At 44.1% G+C, this 24,416-nt stretch overlaps 1 protein-coding gene across 7 annotated transcripts in view; it reads left to right on the top strand.

Moving 5' to 3' along the window:
- The window catches only part of TJP1 (tight junction protein 1), a 2,827,266-nt gene that overhangs the window by 523,506 nt on the left and 2,279,344 nt on the right, over window positions 1–24,416 (top strand). For all 7 annotated transcript variants that reach the window (XM_069624936.1, XM_069624933.1, XM_069624931.1 and 4 more), the window contains one exon: window positions 16,372–16,504. In XM_069624936.1, the coding sequence (XP_069481037.1) occupies window positions 16,372–16,504 (133 nt within the window). The remainder of the gene's footprint in view (window positions 1–16,371; window positions 16,505–24,416) is intronic.

The raw sequence follows: 24,416 nt of genomic DNA, 5'->3' as shown, positions 1-24,416 counted from the left end.
GCAATAAAATGCTGTCAGCTTGCACAGGCGCATTAGCGGCTGTAGTGAAATTGACTTTTTCAAACTTATGATGATGCATGAGAGGTGAACACAGCTAATGAAGAGGAAAAGTCCAAAAAGACTGTGTCCATTTGTGCGAATGGTACAAAAGACCGAAAAAGGCCTGTACCATTCGTACGAATGGATACAGTCTTTTTTGGCATTTCCATTGAGAATCCGAAAATACTGAACATGAGGAGCGGGGGTGTGGAATAAAGTTAATAAAAAAAGGAAAGAACTGTGCAGCGCCGGTTCCCAAGCACATAAGTGAAGGGAACTGGTGTCGCAGGGAGTCGGCGGCACACAAGTTGTGCTGCCAAAAGCAAAAGGTAAGTAAGGGGGGGGGGTGTTTCTGGGGTATATTTGGTAGTGTGGGTTGTTTGATCATAACGGTCAAGTTAGTACGGTCTTTTCCGCCACGAACCTTTCCGTTGCGGGCAAACAACCGAAATCCAATGAAGCCATTGGCAATGGCTAGTAGGATTCTTGAATTTGATCAGTAGAAGCACAAAGAGAGTCGCTCCCTCAGGACTGTTTATAATCCTCCCAGAGCAGAGACCCCTTTCAAGAACCTTTACAGCTCTTCTGTAGAGGTAAGTTACCCAAAAAAATCTTGTCCCCCTGCAAAAGACAGTCACTCCCTCAAATGACTGCCTGTTCCGCCCTTGTCTATTTGCAAGAGGGTTTGATGGTTGCTGACAAGGTGCAACTCCAGAGCATGCTGACCCACTCTCTGTTCGTGCTCTCCATGGCTGTTCGCTGCCATATAGTGGAAGGAAAATGTGCCTGTATGCCAGACCAGGTGATGCTGCCAGTTGCTACTTTATGAAGGTCTAACCACATCATCCACTAGAGGGAAGCGGGGATCCAACACAGTGCTATACATAACTCCTGCCGCTGGCTTTTCTTGGGAGGAGTACCTTAGTGCTTTGTGTTGCACAATGGTGGCTGTTCAACATCTCTGCAGTTGCTGCCAGATGCTGCTTTTACACTACTGGAGGGTGCACTACTAGAATGAGATGTAGAGGTGGGGTCTGTGTGGCTTGGACGGGGCACTCCGATCTTCTAGCTGGGAGCGTGATAGCACTGGATGGGGTCCCTTGTCGTCGACATTGTGCAAATGCGCACCAGTAAGAAATACCACTACCACGTCGTTTTTATAACAGTGGTTGCATGCCATGATGTACTCCTTCACCTCCATAGTCTTAACCCCAGGAAGGAAAGAGAACCATGCCACTGGCACGGGGGGGGGAAAGGGGGATGTCCTGGGCATCTGCCTCCTTGAGCCACTCAACAACAACATGTCTAACAGCCTCAGTCCCCTACACCGCTAACTTAGCCGCCACCTCCTCCCCCGCATCCTCCTCATGCACCACTTCAGCTGCCACAAACAGGAATGACTTACACTTTTTTTGTATAGGCCACAAAGCCCTCCTTTATTTCTGTCAATGGTATACGCCAGTCATGCCAGGGCATTCCAGATAGGGCGGTCCTGACCTTGGGAGTTCCTGCTGTTTTAATGCTTCTGGGTTTCATGTTTCCTGGCCCTCCTCTTCACCAACCACTCATCTGACACCCGCTTAAGGTTTGCTATCCATACCCAACCTGCACCACGAGTGGTGTTTGAAGGGGGTGCCACGGTCAGAATATTTTAGCCCACTCCACAGATCTTCTTAAATTGAGTGGTAAGTATCGTCATGTTTCAATGGCAGTGTTTCTGTAATGAGAAAGGGCAGAATGATTGCATGTGCTGCTGACTGTACTGGTTAAGGCCTTCCTCACCTGGCAGCAGCATAGCAGGGTGATATTTTCTATTGCAATGTTTGTGCCTAATCCTGAAGCTAACCTGGCTTTTTTGTACTGTGTGGCACAGTATTGCCCAGCTGTATTTGTATGTAGCTATTACCCCAATCAACAGTCATGCCGGCCCTGGCATAGTGGGACTCCTAGTTTGCAGCCTTTGTATAAAAGTAAAGTTGTTGTAGACTGCTCAGTGTGGCCAAAAATATGTATGCTCAACACACTTTGGGGAGTCCCCCGGATGAACCATCCAAAGACAAATTTAATGGCCCAGTCTTAACTCATACTGGGTCCCACTCCGTAGGTTATTAACATCACCACACAGAATGTAATACACAGTACACTGAATTTTTCATTTGGTATAAAAAGGTTGTAATTTTATTACGTAGGCCATAGGTCCTACGTTTCACAAAATAAAACAAGCCACATACAAACATATATTAATGTGGAAGATGTATATATACATCTGATAGCATTTTTGTGGTTAATTCATAAAAGCTAAAGGTGACACAGCCAAGATTCTCTAATATAGTGGAGAACGGGCACACATGCTGTCTTCATGGCCCTATCTGGCTAACAAGTCACAGAAATGCTCCATAAAGCAGTGTCACCTAATTCAAGTTCTAAAATTGATTAAACATGGCGAAATAAATTACGCCTGACCGAAAAACACACATACCAGGTCTACGTCCATTGTGGCGTTGTTAAGCCATGTAGCATAACTCGATGACACGGAGAGATGCAAAGGACGTTTCGGCAGGACATCAATTATGCTGCCTTCGTCAGGACCCCTAGGGAAATGGAGTTCTGTGGATGTGATAAATAATTATATTACTAACACATAAAAGCGTATTAAAAACCCAGCAGCCCAAAAGATGCAGCAACTGGAAAGGTAATATGCAAAAACGTGAGGAAGAAAACGAAATCCTCCACCAACCAAACACCAAACTACTGTGTATACGTGGGAGCCCACACCTAACTAAGGTGGTAGCATCAGTATAGAAAAAGCCCTCATCTGAACTAATCATTCGCTGAACCCTTCCCCGACACCGGGCGAAAAGGGGACAGCGAAAACATAAACGATCACCAAAGGACGTGAAGAGGGGAAATAAAAACCAATAATATAAAAACCCCCCAAGAAAGATGGGTGTGTGGGGTGGTACTGTGTCCAAATACCAGCATGCCAAGTGCCCCAAAGCGCCGGGCCCAAAACTAAAAAATCTGCAGTGCCCAAAGCAGAGTACATAAAGTGCTATATGGGCCTTACACTTACTGGAAGGGATGTAGTGGTCCCTCCAAGAAATGTATCGCTGCCACAAGAGCGAGAAGGAGAAAGAGAAAAGGAAGGACCTCCGAGTCTGCAAGCATGAAACAAAAATAAAAATAAATATACAATGCCCCCCTCCAGTGAGGCCCAATACAAAAGGGGATGGCCACATAGGGGGCTCGACCTATCACCCTCTGTGTTACCAAAAAGAGGCTCAATTGCTCACCTTAGTCAGTGGGCTGGACAAACCCTAAGTAAGTGTCCCTCAACCGGCGGTCACAATGGTTAAAAGACCGAAATTGCAGAGTGTAAAGGAGCGGGACGATTGTGAAATCAAGCGTCCTCGCAGCACCGTTCCAAAACTGGAGAAAAGAAAAAAGAAAAAGGAACAGAACGGTCCAGCCGTAAATAAAAAGGTGTAGGGTCTATAATCCAAAGAGGCTGGCGGTAGGTGGCCCTCCTCGAATGGGAGTGCGTATACAACATCCTGCATTGATTGCAAAATAGTGCACGTTGTACCAAACCGCCCGCCTCGTGTTCCATAAATAAACATAGAACGATCTCACAGCCCAGCATGAAAGTGGAACTCCTACCTGTGCGTGCCTCATGGGCGCAGCATTGGTGACACCGAGGCTGCAGAACTGTCAGGCATATATTCCGCGCCGCGACCCTTCCTTCATCCGTGCAGTCCGCTGCCGGAAAGGTGGTGAAAGTATCCCATAAATAGAAGCAAAAGACACAGAGGACGGACTCACAGCTGCCTAAGGCCCGGTGTCCTCATAGGCCGCCCATGTTTAGATAAAGAAATGGGACTAGAAAATGGAAACAGCCGCCATGAATAGACTGGTAGAACATTACTACAGGGATCACGTGCAAGCCCATACGTGCCCCCTCACAGAAGTATAATTAAGCCCAAAAACGGGCCCCACCTAAGGTCAAGGTTTAAATGTAAATAGTAATAATGAGGCACTAAACAAGCTGGTATGGTGGTCCAATGCCTGATGTCGCCGCAAGAGATAGAAACCAAAATTAAATAAGTACTGATCAGTCTATAGGGGACCCACAGACGGCTGAGTCTATGAAAAAATATATATATATGGCGAGCCGGCGGTCGCCAGAGGTAACTTCCTAATTGGGAGGCTAGCCCAAAATTTGGGGAAAGAACCAACAGAAGAAAGAAAAAAAGAAAAAATAGAAAAAAATATATATAAATTGGGCGAGGGAGACCAAGGCAGTAAAAAAGGGGCCTAAAGCAGAGTAACACACCGAGAAGGGCGGCACCAAAGACCCACAAATTGTGTTCAGTGGCTAGGGCGCATGTGGGTCATGGAAGGAGGATAAGTAACCTGTCTGAAGTGGGGAACAGGGGAGTGTCACCACCGTAGGGGGTTACTTTCATTTAAGCCCCGTTCAATAGTGTCAAGCCGATGTATCCACCTGGCTTCAGCCAGGTTCAGGCTGCGTGCCGAGATATTTTGTCTTGGAAGTGCTTCCAAGATCCACCAATATAGATCTTCAGGGGAGTGACCATGTTCCATATAGTGAGATACTAATGGCGCATTGATGTTCTTACACCTAATGCGAGATCTATGTTCCACAATCTGTATGTGGGTAGGTCTCGAGGTCTGGCCGACATACTTAAGGCCACATGGGCACTGAATACAGTATATCGCATTAGGGGTTTTGCAATTGGTCATGGCACGAATGTCCCATTTCCTATCTCTCACCTGGAACTCTTTGATTCTCTTGGTGTATTTACAGACTGAACAGCCTCCACATGGGAAATGTCCTGCCAACGGACGAAGATCCCAACCAGTGGTTCTGTTTCTCAAAATCTGAGGTTTCGAATGTACAAACAAGTCCCTCAGGTTTTTCTGTCTGGTCATCGCAAATAGTGGCATTGGTTCATCGCTCAGTTCCAATTTAACGAAAGGCCAAAATTTCTTGATCAATTTCTTAACTGCATACGTTTTTCTTCCGTGGTATGTACTTTGGGAGTGAGAAGACATTCCCTAGGGGTGAATCTCTCTCTTTTTGCCGCCTTAGTAACCAGTTTGCTAGAATATCCACTTGCCACCAAATGTGTTTTGAGGTTGTCCGCGTGAGTGGTATACTCAGTAGTCGACGTACAATTTCTGCGCAATCGCAGAAATTGGCCATACGGAAGATTCTCCTTTACTCCCCTCGGATGGAAACTCGAGAAATGTAGTAATGTGTTTCTATCCGTGGGTTTTCTGAATAATGAGCATTCTAAGTTGCCATTCCTTGCGTATATTCTGAGATCCAAAAACTGGATCTCTTTAGTGCTAGAACTGATTGTAAATTTGATCTCTGTATGTTGCCTATTGATCCACAGAAAGAATTCCTGGAGTGCTGAAGCCGAACCATGCCAAATTAGGAGAATGTCATCAATGTAACGTCGCCATAGCTTAATATGGCCCACAAACGGATTAGTTGCAGAGAGGACAAAATGATGTTCCCACATGGCCATATATAGTATGGCTAGACTGGGGGCAAAAGCCGCACCCATAGCCGTCCCGTGTGTTTGCAGGAAGAACTGATCTTTATATTGGAAATAGTTCTTTTCCAAGGCCATCGTGAGCAACTCCAAAATGAATTCTCCAGGAGTGTTCCGAGGCGATCTTTCGGTGGTAAGGATTTCACGTATACATTGGACCGCCTCCTGTTGGGGGATACTCGTGTTGCACATATATCTAATGTGACAAGGATTTCTTCCTCTGTGTTGAATGGCCTCCCTTCCACCAATCTAATCACTGAGGTGCTGTCACGTAGGTAGGTGTTAGTTTCCTGGCTGAGAGGCTGCAAAAATGTGTCAATGTATTTGCATACAGGCTCAAGGACCGAGCCACACCCAGCAACAATTGGGCGCCCCGGGGCATTATCAACATTCTTATGTATCTTTGGAATAGCATAGAATGTGAGGGTGCGCCCTTCCGAGAGGTTCAGAAAGTCAAACTCATCTTTGGAAAGCCAACCCCGTTCAAGTGTCAGAGTTGTAGCTGACTGTATGGCCTGACTGAGATCCATACGCGGGTCCTTTTTGATTTTCTTATAGCTAACCGTATCATCTAATAAATTGGAAACTATCGTGTGATATTGTTGTTGATTAAAAATCACAATGCCGCCCCCCTTGTCAGCAGGTTTGATAAAAAGATGTATGCAGCATGGTTGCCACACAGTTATGTATTTGCGGATTCATGCCAGGAGCAAGAGCCCAACTATTAATGGAGATGATGATGAAATGGCTTCCATAGGGACTGGCATTACTTTGGCACGGCACTGCCTCTCCATTTGAGGTTAATCATGAGGAAGAGTCAAGTACCTTGGAATTTATGTGGGGGCCATAGGTCCGGGGTCTGCAACTTAGGGCTCTCCAGAAGATTTGGCATACGACTCCCATGATCCCATGATCCCGTGGTTGCTTGTAGATCCTTTACATCGAGTTGCCTGCCCTGTCCATCCCTGTTTTTAGGTCCCTACTCCTTTGTTTCTCTGCTTCCCTCACAGTGTCCATCCCCCTACGATTGTGAAGCGCTCCGTTGCTAGGTCCATGCTCAATTAGTACAGTAGCAATAATGATATCAGTGACTTACTCTCGGAAATTAAGCGCGAAGACGCTTTGATGAACCCCCGTGGTGAGCGTTCCGTACAATCTGGACATGGGATGGACCCTTAGAGCGTAGAATGCAAAGGCATAGACGTACACTTTGTGTCAGATAAAGACAAATTCGATTTGAAATAAAATCAGAATGCATCTAATGAGCCCTCAGACGCCCCCTCCCCATACCCTGCTATGAGCTGTCATAGCCAAGATGATCTGGGGTCGCTGATGTGTATGGTGCGACTTTCATGCAGGCTCACAGGAACTTTAATGAGAAAACACTCAAGACTGATAGGTTTCAGTGGCCCCTTGAAAATGTATTAATTGAAACAGAATTAATTTGCTGTATAAGCGCCTAACAAGCAAACGATAAATAAATACATCAACTGTCATGGGAAGAGAGAGAAAACTGTGGGCGTGTTTTCTGTAGCAGATATTTCTGTCCATATTTGGATGCTCATATTAAGCAGTTGGAGGCGAATGAGGTTCTAGGCTTTGCCTTCCTCATCAGCACAACACTATACAAACAGCACCTGCTTAGGCCTTCCTTCATCTTAATTCCATACCAGAAAATATAGCCAGAAAAAAAGCTTTTGCTGTTGTTTGGGCGCTGGCATCTTCAAAGCGGACATTTTATTTGCTTTTCAAGTTCTGCAAGGTGCAGCAGCAGGCAAGGCACGATCATGTTCTAGAGAAAGATTTAAAAGGCTTAGCCACGTGGGTGGGGATTATCCACCTGAATCCCACCAAATGAAAAAGCAAAAGGTTAAGCATTTTTGCTTCCTCCTCTTTCCTCCTGTTGCATCCGTTGCCACAATTTAATGCTGAAAATAGCTGTGTAACAATTAAGAAAAATACCACAATGCTGAAAGACACAGGTTCAGGGCGGCAGTCTTTATAGTTTGCTAGGTACCACCTCTAGACTAGGGGTGATCCAGTACGGACTGAGTGAATCTAAAATGGAGTTGTTTACACATACGTTCTCCCAAACACCTGGTGTGGCTGCGGCTCGCAAGGGCTGGGCTTGGAGACACTTCATTTAGATCAGGGATCTGCAGCTATGGCTCTCCAGAATATGTGGCATACAACTCCCATGATCCCTTACAATTGACTATGCTATCTGGAGCCGGTGGGAGATGTAGTCCAAACATCTAGAGAGCCACATGTTGAAGACTCATGATCTAGACAGTGCATGTCCATAAACTTGAAATTGTTTGAATTTCTGGGGACTGTAGTAAGGGCCGTCTTGAGAGCATGGTGTATGGAGTGTCTGCTGTTGTCTTTGCATTCCATCATTTTTGTGCCGTTGACAAAATTTGGTCCCAAACAAAAGCGGAAAATCAACAACAAACTGTAAGCGGTCAAGAGTAAGACTTGGGCACAGTGGCCTGTTTGCTGGTTACTATAGACATTTATTTCCAGAAAATAATAAGAAGGGTTGGAGAAAGTCCTATCTATCCATATTCCCAAGAGGGGTTTCTCTGCGTCAACAAAACTAAGGACTGTCTGCGTAAATATGTTAAATAAAAGAGCCTTGTCTGTCCTGTGCCCAAAAATCCTAATCTGACCCTTACCCTCTAAACTCAATATAATGTGTACAGGGAGGCTCCGGTAAGCTATGTACTCATAGCATGTTTCAAATGTTCTCTACATAAAAGGTTTAAAGTGCAGAACATAAAAGAAATACATGGCTCCACCAGGAAAGGGGTCTCCCATCCCCTTGATCCTTCTGGAAGTTCAAAGTGTCTCTTTCTCACATTTTAACAGTATTCACCAGGGCAGGAGTCTTCCTTTGAATTTCTTTCAAGAATGAAGATTCTTTACAATGTTACACTTTGTCCACTTTCTACGCCAGGTGTACTCTCCTGCCAGGGTATTTGTGACTTTTTCTTCAATCCTTGAATCTTCCCTTTTGTTTCCACAACTTCAAGGTTATGTGCCTTCACACTCCTGGTTAACTCCCTTTCCAGGAAATTACTTTACTTCTCCTCTCACTCCTGGTTTGCTCCCTTGCCAGGATATCATTTCGCTTCTCACTCCTAGTTTACTCTCCTGCAAGGATAGTGCTTCGCTTCTTGCTCCTGGTTTACTTCCTTGCCAGGATATCACTTTGCTTCTCACTCTTGGTTTACTCTCCTGCCAGGATAGCACTTTGCTTCTCACTCGTGGTTTACTCTCCTGCCGGGATATCACTTAGCTTCTCACTCCTGGTTTACTCTACTGCCAGGATGTCACTTGGTTTCTTATCTCCCCACCTGGGTATACGTCTCAGACTCCCTGTTTTCCTGGTGCACTAACCCGCCAGGGCTTACTTTATCTTTATTCACTCTTTCTTTCATCCACGTCACAGTAGCTTTCCACAGTTGGGTCATTGACCACTTTCTAATAGCGTTCATGTTTACTTTGTCTCCCCTGTCCAAGGGTTGGGTCTCCAACCCCTTTTCAACTCTGTCCGTATGCATAACAGCTCCTCTTTTTCAGTTGTGGACTTCCATCTCACTTTCAACAATGTTTAAATACACATAATTCCCTCCTTTGGACTACTGGGTCACCGACCTGTCTTTAAGGTGTCCAGTCATTTGATCGAATACAAAGGATCGAATGACAAAAAGATTGAGTCAAAAGGATTGAAAAACAAATTTTTCCAATGCATTTTTTTAATGTTTCGTTTTTTTATTTAATATAGTAAAAAAAAGTTTTTTTCAAGAAAACGGGGGGATTAGAGGGGAACGTCCCCAAAAAATGTTTTTAAAAAAAATGCATTCAACCCTTTTTTTTCCGGTCCTTTTGACTCGAAAAAAAGACATTCACATTCAATCCTTTGTATTTCGACCCTTTAACCTATAACCGTCTTTAACAGTGTTGTCATTTATATCAGTTCGTTTACTATTTTCAATAACTTTCTCTTGCATGCTCTGCAAGACTCGGAATTAGCTGATAGGCACCCGGTAACCCATTCCGTCTCCCTGGGCTTACCAGGTGTCTCTGGCGGTCCTCGCGTCTCCTCTTTGGCTTCTCGTTCGGGCCGCTGACTAGGCATACGTCCTGTCAGCCTATCCGTCTTTGTTCTGGCTTCTCTCACTCCTGGCGGCTCCTGCTGCTCCCGGTCACCAGGCAGCAGGTTGCTTTGGGTTTGGTTTCTCCTCACACCGTCCATTTGAGCCTTTGCATTGCAACTCACAATCTTCTGGTTCCTGGCATCCTTTTCAGCATTCACACTGGTTGCCGACGGCCTCAGTCTCTGCCACACTCTCCCACTGCTATCAGCTGTGACAGTTTTAAACTTCCCATCATCAGTCAAAAGTTTCCAAAGACTAGAATGTTAGAATGTGGCATTGGTTTACCGCTTCTAAGCATCTTCATTGCTTCAGTTCTCTTCCTCATCTCATTGCTGTCAAGCAGAGGGAACTGCAAATAAGGTTGGTGATTGGTTATGATTGGAGATTCTACCTTTACATTACACTATACTATACCAAAATGATGAAAAGGCAAATGGGTATCACCAAGAGATACAGGTGAAAGGTTATTTTGATCTAATGTTTTTGTTCTGTCCCTCTAGAGTTTGGCCTCCCCTACATGGTCCTCCCACAGATAGTCACTCCAAGGGTCAGGGTCAAGTAGCTTCTGTCTTTGCCTGGCCACAAAAGGGACGCTTCCCTCCAAAGAATCATTTACGATAGTGCTAGATTCGTCACAAAACACAAAAGGGCACATCTCCATGGAAATACTTTGGTAAAGGCTTCACACAGCAGCCTAGCCGTTATTGTATGTGCATTGAGCCATGAAACAATACATGTTAATATGTTGGCTGTTATGTTATTTGTCTTTAATACTGCACACATCACTGCAGTATTGATCTTAAAGGGCTGAGCTTTCTCTGTCTATAGGTGAATTGAGAACACAACCAGGGTGTCAGCCAGACCGTGGTCTGTGGGGTGAAAAGGAAATGGGGTCAAGGAGAGCCCAAAAGGGAAAGAGTGTACTGAATTAACTCTCAACATATAGGGCAGGGGTCTGCAACCTTTTGCTCATCAGATGCCACAAATTCCATCAGTTCTAGTCATCATAGTCAATAGTGAATGCTCATGAGAGTCGTAGTTCAAAACCTCTGGAAAGCCATATGTTGCAGACCCCTGATGTTGGTAAATGAAAGCGTAATTGTTAGTGATAGTGATTGTTAGGATGAATGTATAGTTTGGGTGTTTTGACCAGAAGAAAATGTAAAAGAAAGGATGAAAGCGTCCCTTATTAGATGGTAGAACTTTCATGGAGAGAGTTACTCATGTGGTGGTAATATTACATTAAGTCACGTTGTGGATGCTTGATGGCCTTGCGTTGTGCTTAAGAGTTCCTTGGAATTATGGGGTACTTAGCAGATATTCATATTGGACTTCTTTCTTCCTACTCATAGCAGGACGGGGTTCTGCTAAATCTGAGTTCTGAAGGAGGTGTCAGAGCCAGGAATTGCTGTATTCTGAATGAGTGTTAGGGAACCCAACACAAGAGTTTGAAAAAAGAGCACCCCCACCCAGAGCCATACCAGATTGGCCTCAGGGGGACAGGGGGCGGGAGGGGAGCAGGAAAAGCATATCAGTGTGACCCTTGTATACAGTGAATTGGTCAATAGACCATTTTTTTATTTTGTATCAGAGAATTCAATTAGAGGTAAGGTTGTAAACGAATGTTTGGCAGGTTCACTAGGTCAACAGAGACAGGGTCGGGAGGATAGCTCAGGGGCCACACATTTGTCTTGGAAGCAAGTCAATGCACAGCAACACAGGTGTGAATCCTGGTCCTGCACTTAGAGTCTGGTTTCTGGTGATAGTGCATATTAAAAGATTAATTCATTAATTCACATTAAGGACAGCACTCTAGAAGGGCAACTGTCCATTTTATGCATTTAGATCGAATCTGCCGCCTTAGGCACAGGCTTTGAGGTCATCCTACACTGCTTAAGTGTGTTCAGGCAATGCCTAAGGGAACAAGAGAGCCCACACTCTTCTACTTTTTCCCTAGGCCAGGAACGGCAAGGTCCTGTAGACGGAAAAGCTTGGGGGAACTACCAACACCTCTAAATGAGGGTGAGGTTTGATCTGCCGCTCCTGTGGCATCAAGGCACTGGCCCGGACTGTCTGGAAGTTACTGGGACCTTCGAGGAGCTTTATGCAGATGTTCAGGGTGGTTTGTAAGGTTTTATTGGGAGCTCATCTGCATAATCCAGCCCTGCCTACCCTTCTCAACCTGGCCTATATTTACCATAACCTCTTAATAGAGAGCTGCATGGCTTCACGGCCGGTGTCATCCTTGTACAAAGTGACATGACATTGCAAATACGACAAAACATAACACAACATATTTATTTATTTCATTTGTTGACAGCGCCCAGACTCAGAGTTATCACGTCGCTGGTACATAGTGAGAGAATCATGCGAAAGCCCAGAAACTATTTTTTATGTATGTCCAAAACTTGAAGCAGAGGTATAATTAAGTAGACACATACATGCAACCACAGTAAAAATGAAAATTGCCTTTGGTAAACATCAACATTTTGAAGGAAGAATATAAGACCCATGGATAGAAAGAAGTGGAAGCCCAACAGAGGTGTGTGTATGGGTGGGGGAGGGTAACACCCACATCAAGGCAGGCAGAGGATGTACATAAAAAAGAAAGAAGAGAAACATAAAGCTTAAAAATATATAACCAAAATCACCCATGGGTTCAGAACGAGTAGAACAAAATCAACATAGGAGTCATGTGGTGTTACAGCCCAGGAGGGAGGGCTGTAAAAGATGTTATTGGCCCACTCATATGGTATGGGTGTGAATCAAAGTTGAGTATGCACAACAAAGGCACGGGACGATAAGATTATCTTCTCCAGTCCCCATCCTCCGAGCTTAAGTGTCATTACAATAATACCATAAAGACCGCGTTTTCACAGGATTAGCTTTGTGAAAGAATTGGATGCTTGAACTGAGCATTGGAGGCAGTGAGCATTGACGTACTATGTTGCGAGGGAAGCAGCCGGAACAGTGGATAAGTCCCTCTTATTCTGATGTGAATAATAGTGATTTTAACCCGCTGATTAGTAAATGCAGCTGTGTTTCCAGACAGGGACGTCATTCCACCAAAATGCAAGGGGTAGCGCAAGTGACATCACATGACCCTTGACCTCTGATGACACCACAGGAAGTGATGCCATTTGGCCCCACCCCGAAGTGACATGACGGGAAGCGATGGAACACAACCTTTCACCCCTTGACAAAACAGGAAGTTACATCACATAGCATTGTTCCTAAGTACACTACGATAAATATGGTTAGTATATCACTGTAATGTGATATACGTTTCATACAAGGATGAATCACCATATGCATCGTTAATATCAGTGTGTATAGGGCCATATAACCAAATAAGTACGAATGCAAGCAAATGTCCAAGGCCAAATGAAAATGATGTGTTATTATATAGACTTAGGGTTAAGCGCTTTATATAGAACAATTACAAATATACATACAATATCACCAAACCTGTGTTGATAGTCATTTATATAACTAAGAAGGAAGAAAGGCTGAGTTGGCCTTGCCGGAATTCGAACCTGCAACCTACAGATCTCACACACACATTGCAGCAGCAAGCGCTCAACCCACTGAGCTATATTACCGGTTATAGTAAAATGAGCAATTATATGTCTGAATGTTCTCAAGTCAGAAAGCAAATTACACTCTGTAGTGGACACCAATAAACTGGTAACAGATTTACCAGCAGGCCAGTTCTCCTGCAGGCCTGATGCAAAGTTGGCCACATGTGAAGTCTGTGTGGATCTACATTTCAGTTTTCAGAGGTTGGCAAAATACATACCATTGGGAGTGTTCACAACTGTGTATTAAAGAATTTAGAGCAGCACAGGGAAAGCAGTGCATTCACACAGCATCCTGTACTCTGGCCACTCGTTACCTCATACATGCAAACAAACATCCTGAATAGCATGCCAGGGAGATAGGAAGGATAGACACATTACAGCAAAGCATTAATTGTGGCACAATGACATCAAGGGCCACTTTATGTGCTATGGTCAAACATTTCTACACTGTACACAAGCTTTTAGGCACAAGGATTTTGTGAAGTGAGCCAGGACACTGAGATGGAATGTCTTGTAAACTTGCGAAAAGAAAAATACATATAGTTTTTGTCTACATTGTGAATTTCAGGTGTTTATGAACAGACTAAATCAGTGACTCGCCCCCTGAAGTGGGCCTAAAATAAACCTTTAATGAGTCTAGCAATTATTGTATAGAATTCCAGAAAGACTATTTGGTATTCCTATTCTTTCTTATTTAGGGTCACTGCTCAAAGTGTTACATTTGTGAAATAACTTGTTTTTTTAAGAGGCCTGAACAAGAAAGCCAGCCACTCCAGAAACGAAGAGCCACATGACGCTGGCCACAGCTCAGGATATTTTTATATTTTTTTTTTAGGGGTAGCAAGGGAGACGACCCCTGGCGACCCCCAAATGACATCCCTGTTTCCAGACTACTTTAAATGAATTGGCAATTTCATTTGACATATTTAATTGGGGAATATTTGCATATTTGTTGGTCATTCTGTAAAGGCACCTGAATGTAACTGGTGAGTGGGTTGACCAGCCTAGCCCTAATGTATGTATATATATACATATATATATATATATATATATTACACGGCCTGCGGTAACGGCCGCGTAGTTATGGTTAAGTTGCTCAACTCATAGGAAGAGCACTTTTTGGGCAGCTTATTACTTCGCTTTCCCTGGACGAATCCTCACCAAACTTTGCAAAAAAGTATATGGCCCGCTCTGAATATTTTTGGTAAGTTTGGTGAGGTTTCATCCAGGGGGGCAAAGTTATAGGGGGGGTCCCAACATTTTGTTTTCCATAGACACAATGGAAAACATTTTTTTGCTCTCGCCTATAGCCCAAATTGCTGGAAGGATTTTCATCAAATTTGAGGCAGGAGCGGCGGCTTGGTCCCGAAAGTGTGCTTTTGTAAATTTGGTGTAAATCCGTCCAGTAGTTTTCTTTAAAATGGCCTAAAAGTAGGTTAAAAAAAATGAGTGATATCTGGGTTCAGTCCGCGAACCCATTTTCCTGTTTGGTCTGCTGACGGGCATCCGATTGGCCCAGAGGGCGTCTGATTGGACGATGAAAAGCATGAAGTGCATCAGATTTTTAGAACCGCCCGTCATGTTGAATTGGTGGACAGCTGCCTGGTGTCCACGGGCATCGCGGTAAAAACATATAAAAAAAAACACAACATTGCACTTGTCAAACTTATCAAACAATTTCTGGGGAGATGAGGGGTGATGAGGATGGGATGGGATATGGGTTGGATAAGCCAAAAAACGGGCGGTTTCCACACCCGAAGTCCGCAAACAGTCCTGATGTTCGGGTACGGTCCTGTGATGTTCACGAACACTTCAGATGTTCGGGTAATCTGTGCTTATTTCTGCATTACAGGGTTGGGGAAAAGCAGTTATTGGATGGCTTATAACTTTGACGCCACTCAGGCGTCCCGGTGTTGGAAGAAAAATCTTTTTTTTTTAAGCACCCTGGGTTTTCACTTCGGGTGGTAATGGCTTTTATCCCCCCATTGCAGGGGCTGGAAAGGGGGTTAACGGTCCAGAGCCCTCATTATCTGCTCTTGCTTCGCTTGGGCCGATAACTTGGGCTGCTGGGCGGTTATCCCCCGTTCCAGGCCCTGGAACAGGCGATGAATGCCACATTATTCTCATTAGCATAACACAAAATGCTAATGGGAATGTTGGAAAATCTTATGTACTTTACTGAGAAATGTAAAGTAGATGGAGTCTGTAAGATATCTTTTTAGTTCTATTTAACTGTGAAAGGGGGTTCCTAAAGAAACCTTCCTTTTGTTGGTTGATGTATTTTTTGTGTGTAGGAGAGGGCACAAAGTAAGGTGGGGAGGGAAATGAGGGAAGAGGCACCAAGCACTAATATGGAGGGGCAGGTGGACAGAGGAAGATGTTGTACATGTGTTACTTCTATGGTAGGGGGCAGTGTTTCTCATGCTCCTTGATTACAGCTTCCAAAGTACTTTGAAATTGCTTCCCCCTGCAGCGTGGCGGGGCTACTAGGGGCGCAGCAGAATGTTGTGGCTACTAGGAGGCCTGTGGAATGTGTGACTTGGCTCGAATGGACTTTCCTATTGCCACATTTCAGGTGAAAGGGGTTTTTCCAAACCTTTTTAAACCCACCATAACTTTCTTGGTGTTGTGAAAACATGGCTCATACCACAAGGCTGTCAGGACTCTACTGCACTGATGATCCCTAATAAGGATGAAACCAGGCATGTAGTTGTCCTGACAGCCTTGAAACATGTCTGTCTTGGGTTTATTAAGCTATGCATAAAATAGCACTGCCCTCTTAAACAAAGACAACTTACATATTAGCTTCTTGTACCTGCTGAGGGATTCACTAATGAAGGACTTTGTGTCAATTTAAGAATGCAGATGCTCTTTTTTATTAAGACATTCTCTTGAAGGCGGACGAGTGCATTTGCAACGTGTGTCTGCTCGGTTTGTATATATATATATATAAGAAATGGCACACCTTTTGTAACATAACAATGTGATTCTTTTTTGTTTTAGGGTGACGCCATCTTCTGACAACCCTAATGGTGCTGCTTGCAGCACGAGCCAAGGTAAACCTTCCTTAAGGAGAATCAAAGGGCGGACACACAGAAGTAAAAGCCTGGACAGCCTGGACTTCAGCGAGTTGAATGTAAGTGGCCATCATGTTCCTTTGATTGGTGGAGCTTTGACCGTGGTGCCCTGCGTTGGATGAAGCAGGGTGTGCATCCATGCGGTCACGCGTCAGGAGAGGCCTTTTTCTTGATTATTGTGAGGTTGAACTAATTTGATTGGCCCACATGACATTATTAACACAACTGACCATCACTGATCAATGTAGACTTGTGGGGTAAGACTGGCAAAATCCAAGAGCATAGAAGAGATTTTTGGTGTACAGATTATTCCTTTTGCTGTTGAAGCTAAATTTTGAGGCTACGGGCCTGATTCACAGAAGCGTTTTATAAGGGCGCAATCCAATAGGAAAATGCTCCGTGAATCAGGACCTATGTGTCAGCCTGTGAGTTCATATGGTGCGGCGATGACTTGAAGGAGGTTGTTGTTCTATGCCGTTTTATTTCGCTTTACTTTTTTATTATTGTTGCCAAAATAATGAGAATTTAAATAAGGGTAGTCTGAATTTACAAAAATGAAGACAATGTTTATACCCTTCTTAATCCATAATTTAGCATGATTGGCCATAGAACAAGGCTATAACATTGCAAATGCACATTTCAAGATCCCCACACCTGTAATGGAAGTACTTTAACCTGGAGCGCAGTGGAAGGATACCATTAGTTCAGCGACAAAACTCTCCCGTGCAATCCAAGGACTAGATCCCGCACCAGCGAGTCTCGCTCAGCACGGTGGCGTTTTGCACCAGTCAATAGCCGAAATAGAGCTTTGCAAAGCTCTAGATGCCGCAGCATCAATTGTACCATAGAGTCCCGCTAACTGAAACAGCAAGACTTGGCTCGCACCAGTTACACCGCGACAATGAAGAGCTGGTTTTAAGAACAAGGAACGTTCACCTTAAACCAAGGACAAAAGAGTTGCACGTGTTTGGGGGATTCCAGCAAGATATTCCCGCAAGGAGTCACTCTTTTCTTAGCAGGCATGTTACAAATAAGAGGGTGATTGTGAGGTCTGACCATTGGTTAACATAGCGTATAATTGAGTAATTTGAAACAATGTTTTGCAAATTTTGGCTTAACTACATAATCTATCAGAAGACTAAAATATGCACATATGGCAGATTCCAGGCTCTTCAGCTTGTCCGCAAACTGCATCCACTCCATGAAGGCCACCGTAGGTGTCCTTAGGTGCACGCCTGAAACCATGAATTTAGCAATGTTTGTGCCTCCCGCCATGTTAAACCTGCCACTTTATGCACCTAGTCTATGAGAATCATATATGATATATTATAGCGTCAGAGGTTGGTTTTTAAGCTGAGCCTCTGCAGCGCAAACTACTTCAGGCAAAACTCAACCTGGCAAAGGGTCTGCAAATCAATACCGTATCCGCCATCTCATTAATCCAGAAGCTGAGACTTATTTGAGCCCTTTGCATTATGCAAATACATGCATTGTTAGCATCAGACCTTGAGACAGTTTCATTAATGCAGTACTGATAAGATTATACACAGAGTGGTTACTTGGATAACAACTGTGTATAGGCTACTTAAACTGAGAGCTCATCAAGATGTGGCGTGTGGTCACAGCAGCCACACGCACTAGGGCCCGGATCTTTAAGAGAACAGAGTAAAGGGAGCAAGAAGCAAAGGCAGGAAGGAGATGGGGCACAGGGTCTACTGAGTAAACCTACAAGGAGGGATCCCAGATAGCACTTAAGAAGTACACGGTGGGTATGGGACGCTTAATGCGCTTTCAACGAGTTGATCCAGAAGTAGAACAATCGCATTCTGTTCACTCGCTTGAGAGCTTTTAGGCTCATTATCGCTGGCATTTTGAAGATCATATCTTTCTAATGATAACCGCAAAGTGTACCGGCCCTCTGTTTGGAATAATGTTGATTCGACTGATGTCATCACTGGGCCTGACCTACGGGACGAGTCCAAACTCAATATTCCCAGGTCTTGGTCTGGCTGGGAATCCTCCTCGTAATAGGTGTTGCCCCTCAGATCTGTCCAGTCTTGAAAGTCCTGTATGGGGCTAGAGTTGGGGGCTAGGGTTCAGAACCATTGAGGTTGCGACTTCAGATGCAAAGATACTTTCGCCGTTTCATTGCACACCTGGTTTCCTTTCGGCTCGTGATGTCTGTTCGTAGCAGTCTCTTGCACGTCACACAGTTGTAGTCAGGCCGCAGCGTGTATAGTTGGAAATCCGCCAATACTAATGAATAAAAAGGGCCATCTGCTGCAACATGTGCACAACGGATGCTTTGCTTGAAATTAGTCAATTCATGATTGCAATCACCAAGTGTATTATCACATTTTTGGAGTCATGGATTTGGTTTCCATATTCCACCTAATCTTAAATACGTCAACGTGGGCCACAGAACTCATCTTGAGTTTTTTTGTTGTTGTTGTTTTTTTTAAGATAAACAGGGCTTATAGTAAACCGAAGCACTCCTATGCAAACATGGGCCATAACTTTGCAAAGTTTCAGGTTTTTAATTATTGATTGATGCTGGTGCTTAACCTCTTCCGATGTCTTCCCAAATTTGGCAGATATGTACCTGGGTCACAGGGAGAAAAATAACACAATGCTGAGGGTTACACCACTGGCTGAAGTGGGTAAGCCAGGATTCGAATCCAGACATTATGCTACCATAGTCACACCGTCCATCTGTCGCTGTGCAATGTAGAACATATCAGTAATTGAAGACATTGTAGCTGGGGTTCTTGTGCCTACTTGCCCCGGAAGATGAGGTTCTCTGGATATTTTGTAAGAAAATCGTTTTTCCCCCTGAAAACAAAAAAAGTACTTTTTTCCAGCATGACGACCATAGTGTGAGATTCGGCCTCCTTAATTGTACACTATTCAAGCATTGTTGGAATTCCTGAAAACATTGACCATGCATATCTCTGATTTTCCTGTAAACTTAATTCCTGAAATGTTATTTATTTCATTTTATAAATTGACGCTTTATAAATTGACTCGTATACAGATTTTCTTAATACTTGGTTGTACTGGTTTCTGTACTGACAACTTAATAACATGATCCGTAGCTGTCCACCCGTCATTGATCTACTGGCATGGGAAATTGATCCAAGCATGGATTATTCTATGTGTGGCCCTGTTGCGTATTCGTCAACACGGATGTGTTTTGTGGGGGCATCTGATACTGGTGTAATCTGAGTGTCCATTGTGAGTCTGTGGAGAGTGAAAGGTTCGCTCCCAGGTTGAGTGGAGGGCCTAGGAGCAGCTGATGGTCTGCTGCGTGAAAGATCCATCATCTTTGATTGCTAGTGCAGTGCAGTGCATTTACTCCCCATGTGCTGTGCTTAATGTCGCAGGCCAGCCACTGTGGGCATCTTTCACCTGCATCCATGTGATCGAATGCAGGTACTTGTTATCTGAGCGCATATTTAAATATAGCATGGGCCCTACACCTGCAATCATTTTGGTGTAAGCTGTTTGTTTTTCATGGATATTGTGTAGGTGTCGCCTACTGTTTAGCGCTTTTCAATAGCAAGTCCACCAGTAAACACAGGAGGTAACACGGAGGCGCACCATTGCAGTCCATTTGCGGGAAATGTTACTTCATGTTTAGTTCATAATCAGTCATGCAAAGAGATGATCCAATGAGTGCATCTTGCTTCACACAAACCTCAATGCATATGATATGAGCACTGCAAATCCTTGGCAACATACACGTGCAGCAAAGTGCAAAAACATGCACGTGTGCAAAGCATCATCTTTTAACATTGAATCCAAATCTACCAAAAAGGATCCATTGTCTTTCCACATTGTCCATCTATCCATGAATTCATACTGTGGTCATTATTACTGGGCTGAAACCGCTTGAAGAGAAGCCATGCCCATCAAGAACCAGCCCATCATCGGGTGACCCGGCTCATGGGACCCTCATGATGCACAGTGTTAGATTCTGAGGAGTAGCGAGGATGCATTATCACTGAACCTAGATCAGGCTGTATGGTTTCTCTTCAGGGGTATGCTTAAACTCTAGTTGTCAATTATTTTTAAGTTGCATGTGAAGTTTCTGCCATTTGGGTGGACCATTGTCCAGACGCAGTCAGGACCGAACACCCGCCTCCCGCGAGCAGTAGCTTAGTTCCTTTTGCCCCTTGACGGGCCGACGCCATCTTGAGATAGGCAGCAGTGCAGTCTGAGGAATCAGAGGAAATGTCCATCCAACTGTTGGAATGATTGGGTTGCTGTCTATGTGTACTTATAGCGCAGCGTTCTATGAGAGATTTTATGCAAAGACTTTGAAAAGCTGGAGGTGAAATGGGCGTCAAGTTCCCTTTCATACATTCTAAAATAAGTGTTTTTCCTTCAGACACTGGCTCCATGAGACAATAGGTTGCAGCACATTTTTGACATTGTCTTTGAGGGTGAAAGGATTTGGCACTGCACCCTAATCCCTTAATAAAGGCACACATTGTTTAGTATTCAAACTTGAGGAAAGTTGTCATCTCCACCAACTAATATTTGGACATAAAATCACTTACGGATCCCCAAGACCTGCCTATTATTCGCTTTCAATTTTCAGTCATCACTTACTCCAGTCATCTGTAAAAGCGAGCAGACCCAGGTGGGCGCTGCTGTTAGCAAATGGTCCTTGGGAGAGGCAAAACAGGACAGTGGTATGGTAATTGAGTGTGATGGAAACCAGCTATGATGTACTGACTAGGAACAATGTAACTTGGGAATGGCAGGATAAAAGTGCATAATGAAAACTGGTACTGGTGTGCTAAGTGGGCATGCAGCAAACGGTCAGCTATCTGGTAACTGGCCATAATGTGAACTTGCTAGGGCGTGCTAAGTTGATGAACTTCAGTGATGTACCAAGTGGGCTGAATGTAAATTGCTGTCTGGGCATGATGGAAAACATTTGTCATGTTCCAACGGGGCTTGAAAGAAACTGGCAATGATGTGCTACATGGGTATAATGAAAATGGATAACAATGTTCTAACTGGCAACTGTGAAAACTGGAAAGTATGTGCTAACTATGCAACCTGGTCCAATGTACACTGGCAACCGATCAAACATTGAAAGTGGTGTAAAATTTACATTCACACCAGCATTGAGAAAGAATAATACTCTCTGTACCCACAGTGCCTTTTGGTGGCATTGGCGTAGGCTCTTTCCTGGGACTCTGCCATCACATCTTTTGTCATGTACCAATTTTGTAGTGCAAAGAAAATGGTTCAATGCCGTATTGGTCCCGTTTTAAAATCAGACGAGATGCAGGTTTTGATACCTTTATTGGACTAACTGGTAGTACTTTGCAGAGGTGGAACAAGGCATTGGCTTACCGAGTCCCACCGACCTCTTCATGTGCCACTCTGCATGCAAGCGGGGAAACCATTGTGAAGCTTGAGACACACTGAGGTAACTTTGGAGACTGCGTCAGTTATAGCCCGAGAACATGTTGTGTAGTGTCACATTGTGAACCTTCCAGGATACCGTAACAGCTGCATTGGAATCACCACAATGTTCTGACAGTATATAGAGACGGCTGAACACATTGTAAGGGACTGTTGAGGAAAATCCAATACTGACCCTGGTTCTCAATGATGTGTTTTAGACCTCTCATTTCAATGCACCTTTTAAAATAACACCATCAGTAATTTTAGGAAACGACCGGGGCCCACTTTAACAGTGACTGGGCCGAACTTAACAGTTACATGGGAACAAGATTTGCTTTTTCCGTTTTTTGTTAAATTGGACTTTCATTTAGAAATGTGTACTGCTTCCAAACCGCTTTGTGTTCCCTGCTTCCAGGCGTTTTTATGGTATTTTAGATAAGACAGCAATTCCAGACTCACATTCCAGGCATTCTGTTCCTTCTCCCAATGCAGTTTGATTAGCGTTTTTTTTAGCAATGTGGCTTTCTTTTAAGAATCATTTCACACGGATCCCCTCTGATGAAGAAGTCTGTGGGTCTTTGTAAACTAATGCTTTGCTCCGTCTCGGCATAGTAGTTACTCCCATAAAAGGTATCATGTGCCAATACATTGAAAAAAAGGTTAACATATCTTATTACAAAATGTTCCACTATGTTTCCACCTCAACTCTCTGTAACCCTAAACATGTGTATATCATTGCAGCAGAGTTCTCCAGATCATTGTTTGAGCCTTAATCTTTTTTTCTTTTTTTAAGTCACTTTGAAATACAGTGCACGCACGATAGGTGCCCTGCGTCCATCTTCTCCCGTGCTTGCCTAGTTTCCCTCTTTTTCCCTCTGCTTCCTTTACCCATGCACTTCTATTAGAAAACACCTTTTCATCCGCTCAATGTCTGCAACTCGTTGATACATGTTGCTCAGACGGGGCTCGTTTTGTATTTCTTTTTTCTCCACTGGTAATAGAGTGGCCATTCTTACTTTAGTAGAGGGAAATGTGATCTGAAAATACTGCTTTTAATAATAATAATAATTTTGCATGTATATAGCGCCACGAACCCTCAGGCATCTGAGCGCTGCTTATTATTACTCACAGTGTGTAGTGCTCAAGGCTGAAAGGTTGAGTTTGGCCCTGCCGGGATTCGAACTCGCGTCGGCAGGCTCTGCACTGATCTTCAAAGGGAGTGCTCTGCTCGCTGTAATATCTGACCGTGCTCGCTGTAGCTTTTGCTACAGCATTGAATGTCGTATTTCTTCTACTACGCTGAGCTGTAGTAACAAGTGCTGTTATTTACCCAGTGTTTCATGGTATTTAGTTTATGGACCTTAGAAAGATGAAGGGCTGAGGAATACCCCTGTTGGAATTCAAACTTGTGTCCTGCAGGCAGAACACAGGTGTCAGAGTGGAGGGCTTAACTCACTGAGGCACCTCAGCGTACAGAATGCTGTTAACCCCAATACCAAAATCTTAATCACTTTGTTGGGATACTCCATACTCCAGAATGTCCTGGGTGTATTAAAATAGGCAGGAAGACGACCCTCCAGGTGCTCCCAATTGTGATTAGGGCTCAGGTTTTTACGGTCAAATACAGAAAAATATCCCAAGTAAGAATGTGTTTGCACTTTGTATTTGTTTTGTGAATGCTGCTAAAAGTGGCAAAAGGGTATACCGGAGCTGGCACTAAGGGTATACCGGAGCTGGCACTAAGGGTATACCGGAGCAGGCACTACTGTGACAGTATCAGCGCTGCCAGGCATGGCCCAGTATCCAAGCCCTGCTCAGCTGCAATGCGACCTGTGCTGAAACCAGCCAATGATAATGAGACTTACTCAACGGAGTTTCCCAGTGCATCCCAGTTACAATATGTAATTATGTAACTATGTAACTATGTTTGAACTTCCACCATGTTTGTAAACTTACCTTGTCAATTAAAGTGCCCAGATACCTGAGGACTTGGTCTCTATATAAATTGCAAAAATAAATAAATAGATAAATATGGGGGCAAGACGCGGCAGCATTGGCCATGTATTCTGCTACTAGGCACGTGGCGAGTGGACATATCAATAACTCATTGGTGTGGGGATTGGCTTTGTGTTTAATGTGAGGATGAGGGGTTTGGCTATACCTGTTACTGGGCATGTAGGGACTGGTAGCATCTATTAGTGCCCACGTGTAGATTGGCATGGTCCATTGCCTTCTGTTATTGGTCATATGTATAATGGCATGATCTTCTGTTATGCACCATTTCCTCCAGGCTGGTCTTTGGGAAGAGCTGGTCCACCTTATTTGCAGACTCCAGAAAGTCCCAAATGCTGCAGCGAGTCTGATGCAGGGTCTTTGCAAGTGGGACCACGTCACCGCAGGTCTTACCTCCTTGGGTTGGTTACACATAGCCAGCACAATGTAGTTGAAGACACTGATGACTGTACACCAGACTTTCAGTGCCAAGTAATCAAGAGACAACCCAGGACTCAAGAAATATGATTCAAACAGGGCTGGGAGGATAGCTCA

The sequence above is a fragment of the Ambystoma mexicanum genome, chromosome 11, assembly GCF_040938575.1.
Source record: "Ambystoma mexicanum isolate Mex_15411 chromosome 11, UKY_AmexF1_1, whole genome shotgun sequence".
NCBI lineage: Eukaryota > Metazoa > Chordata > Amphibia > Caudata > Ambystomatidae > Ambystoma > Ambystoma mexicanum.
The sequence above is the reverse complement of the archived record's forward strand: the minus strand, read 5'-3'. Positions and strand labels throughout refer to the sequence as shown.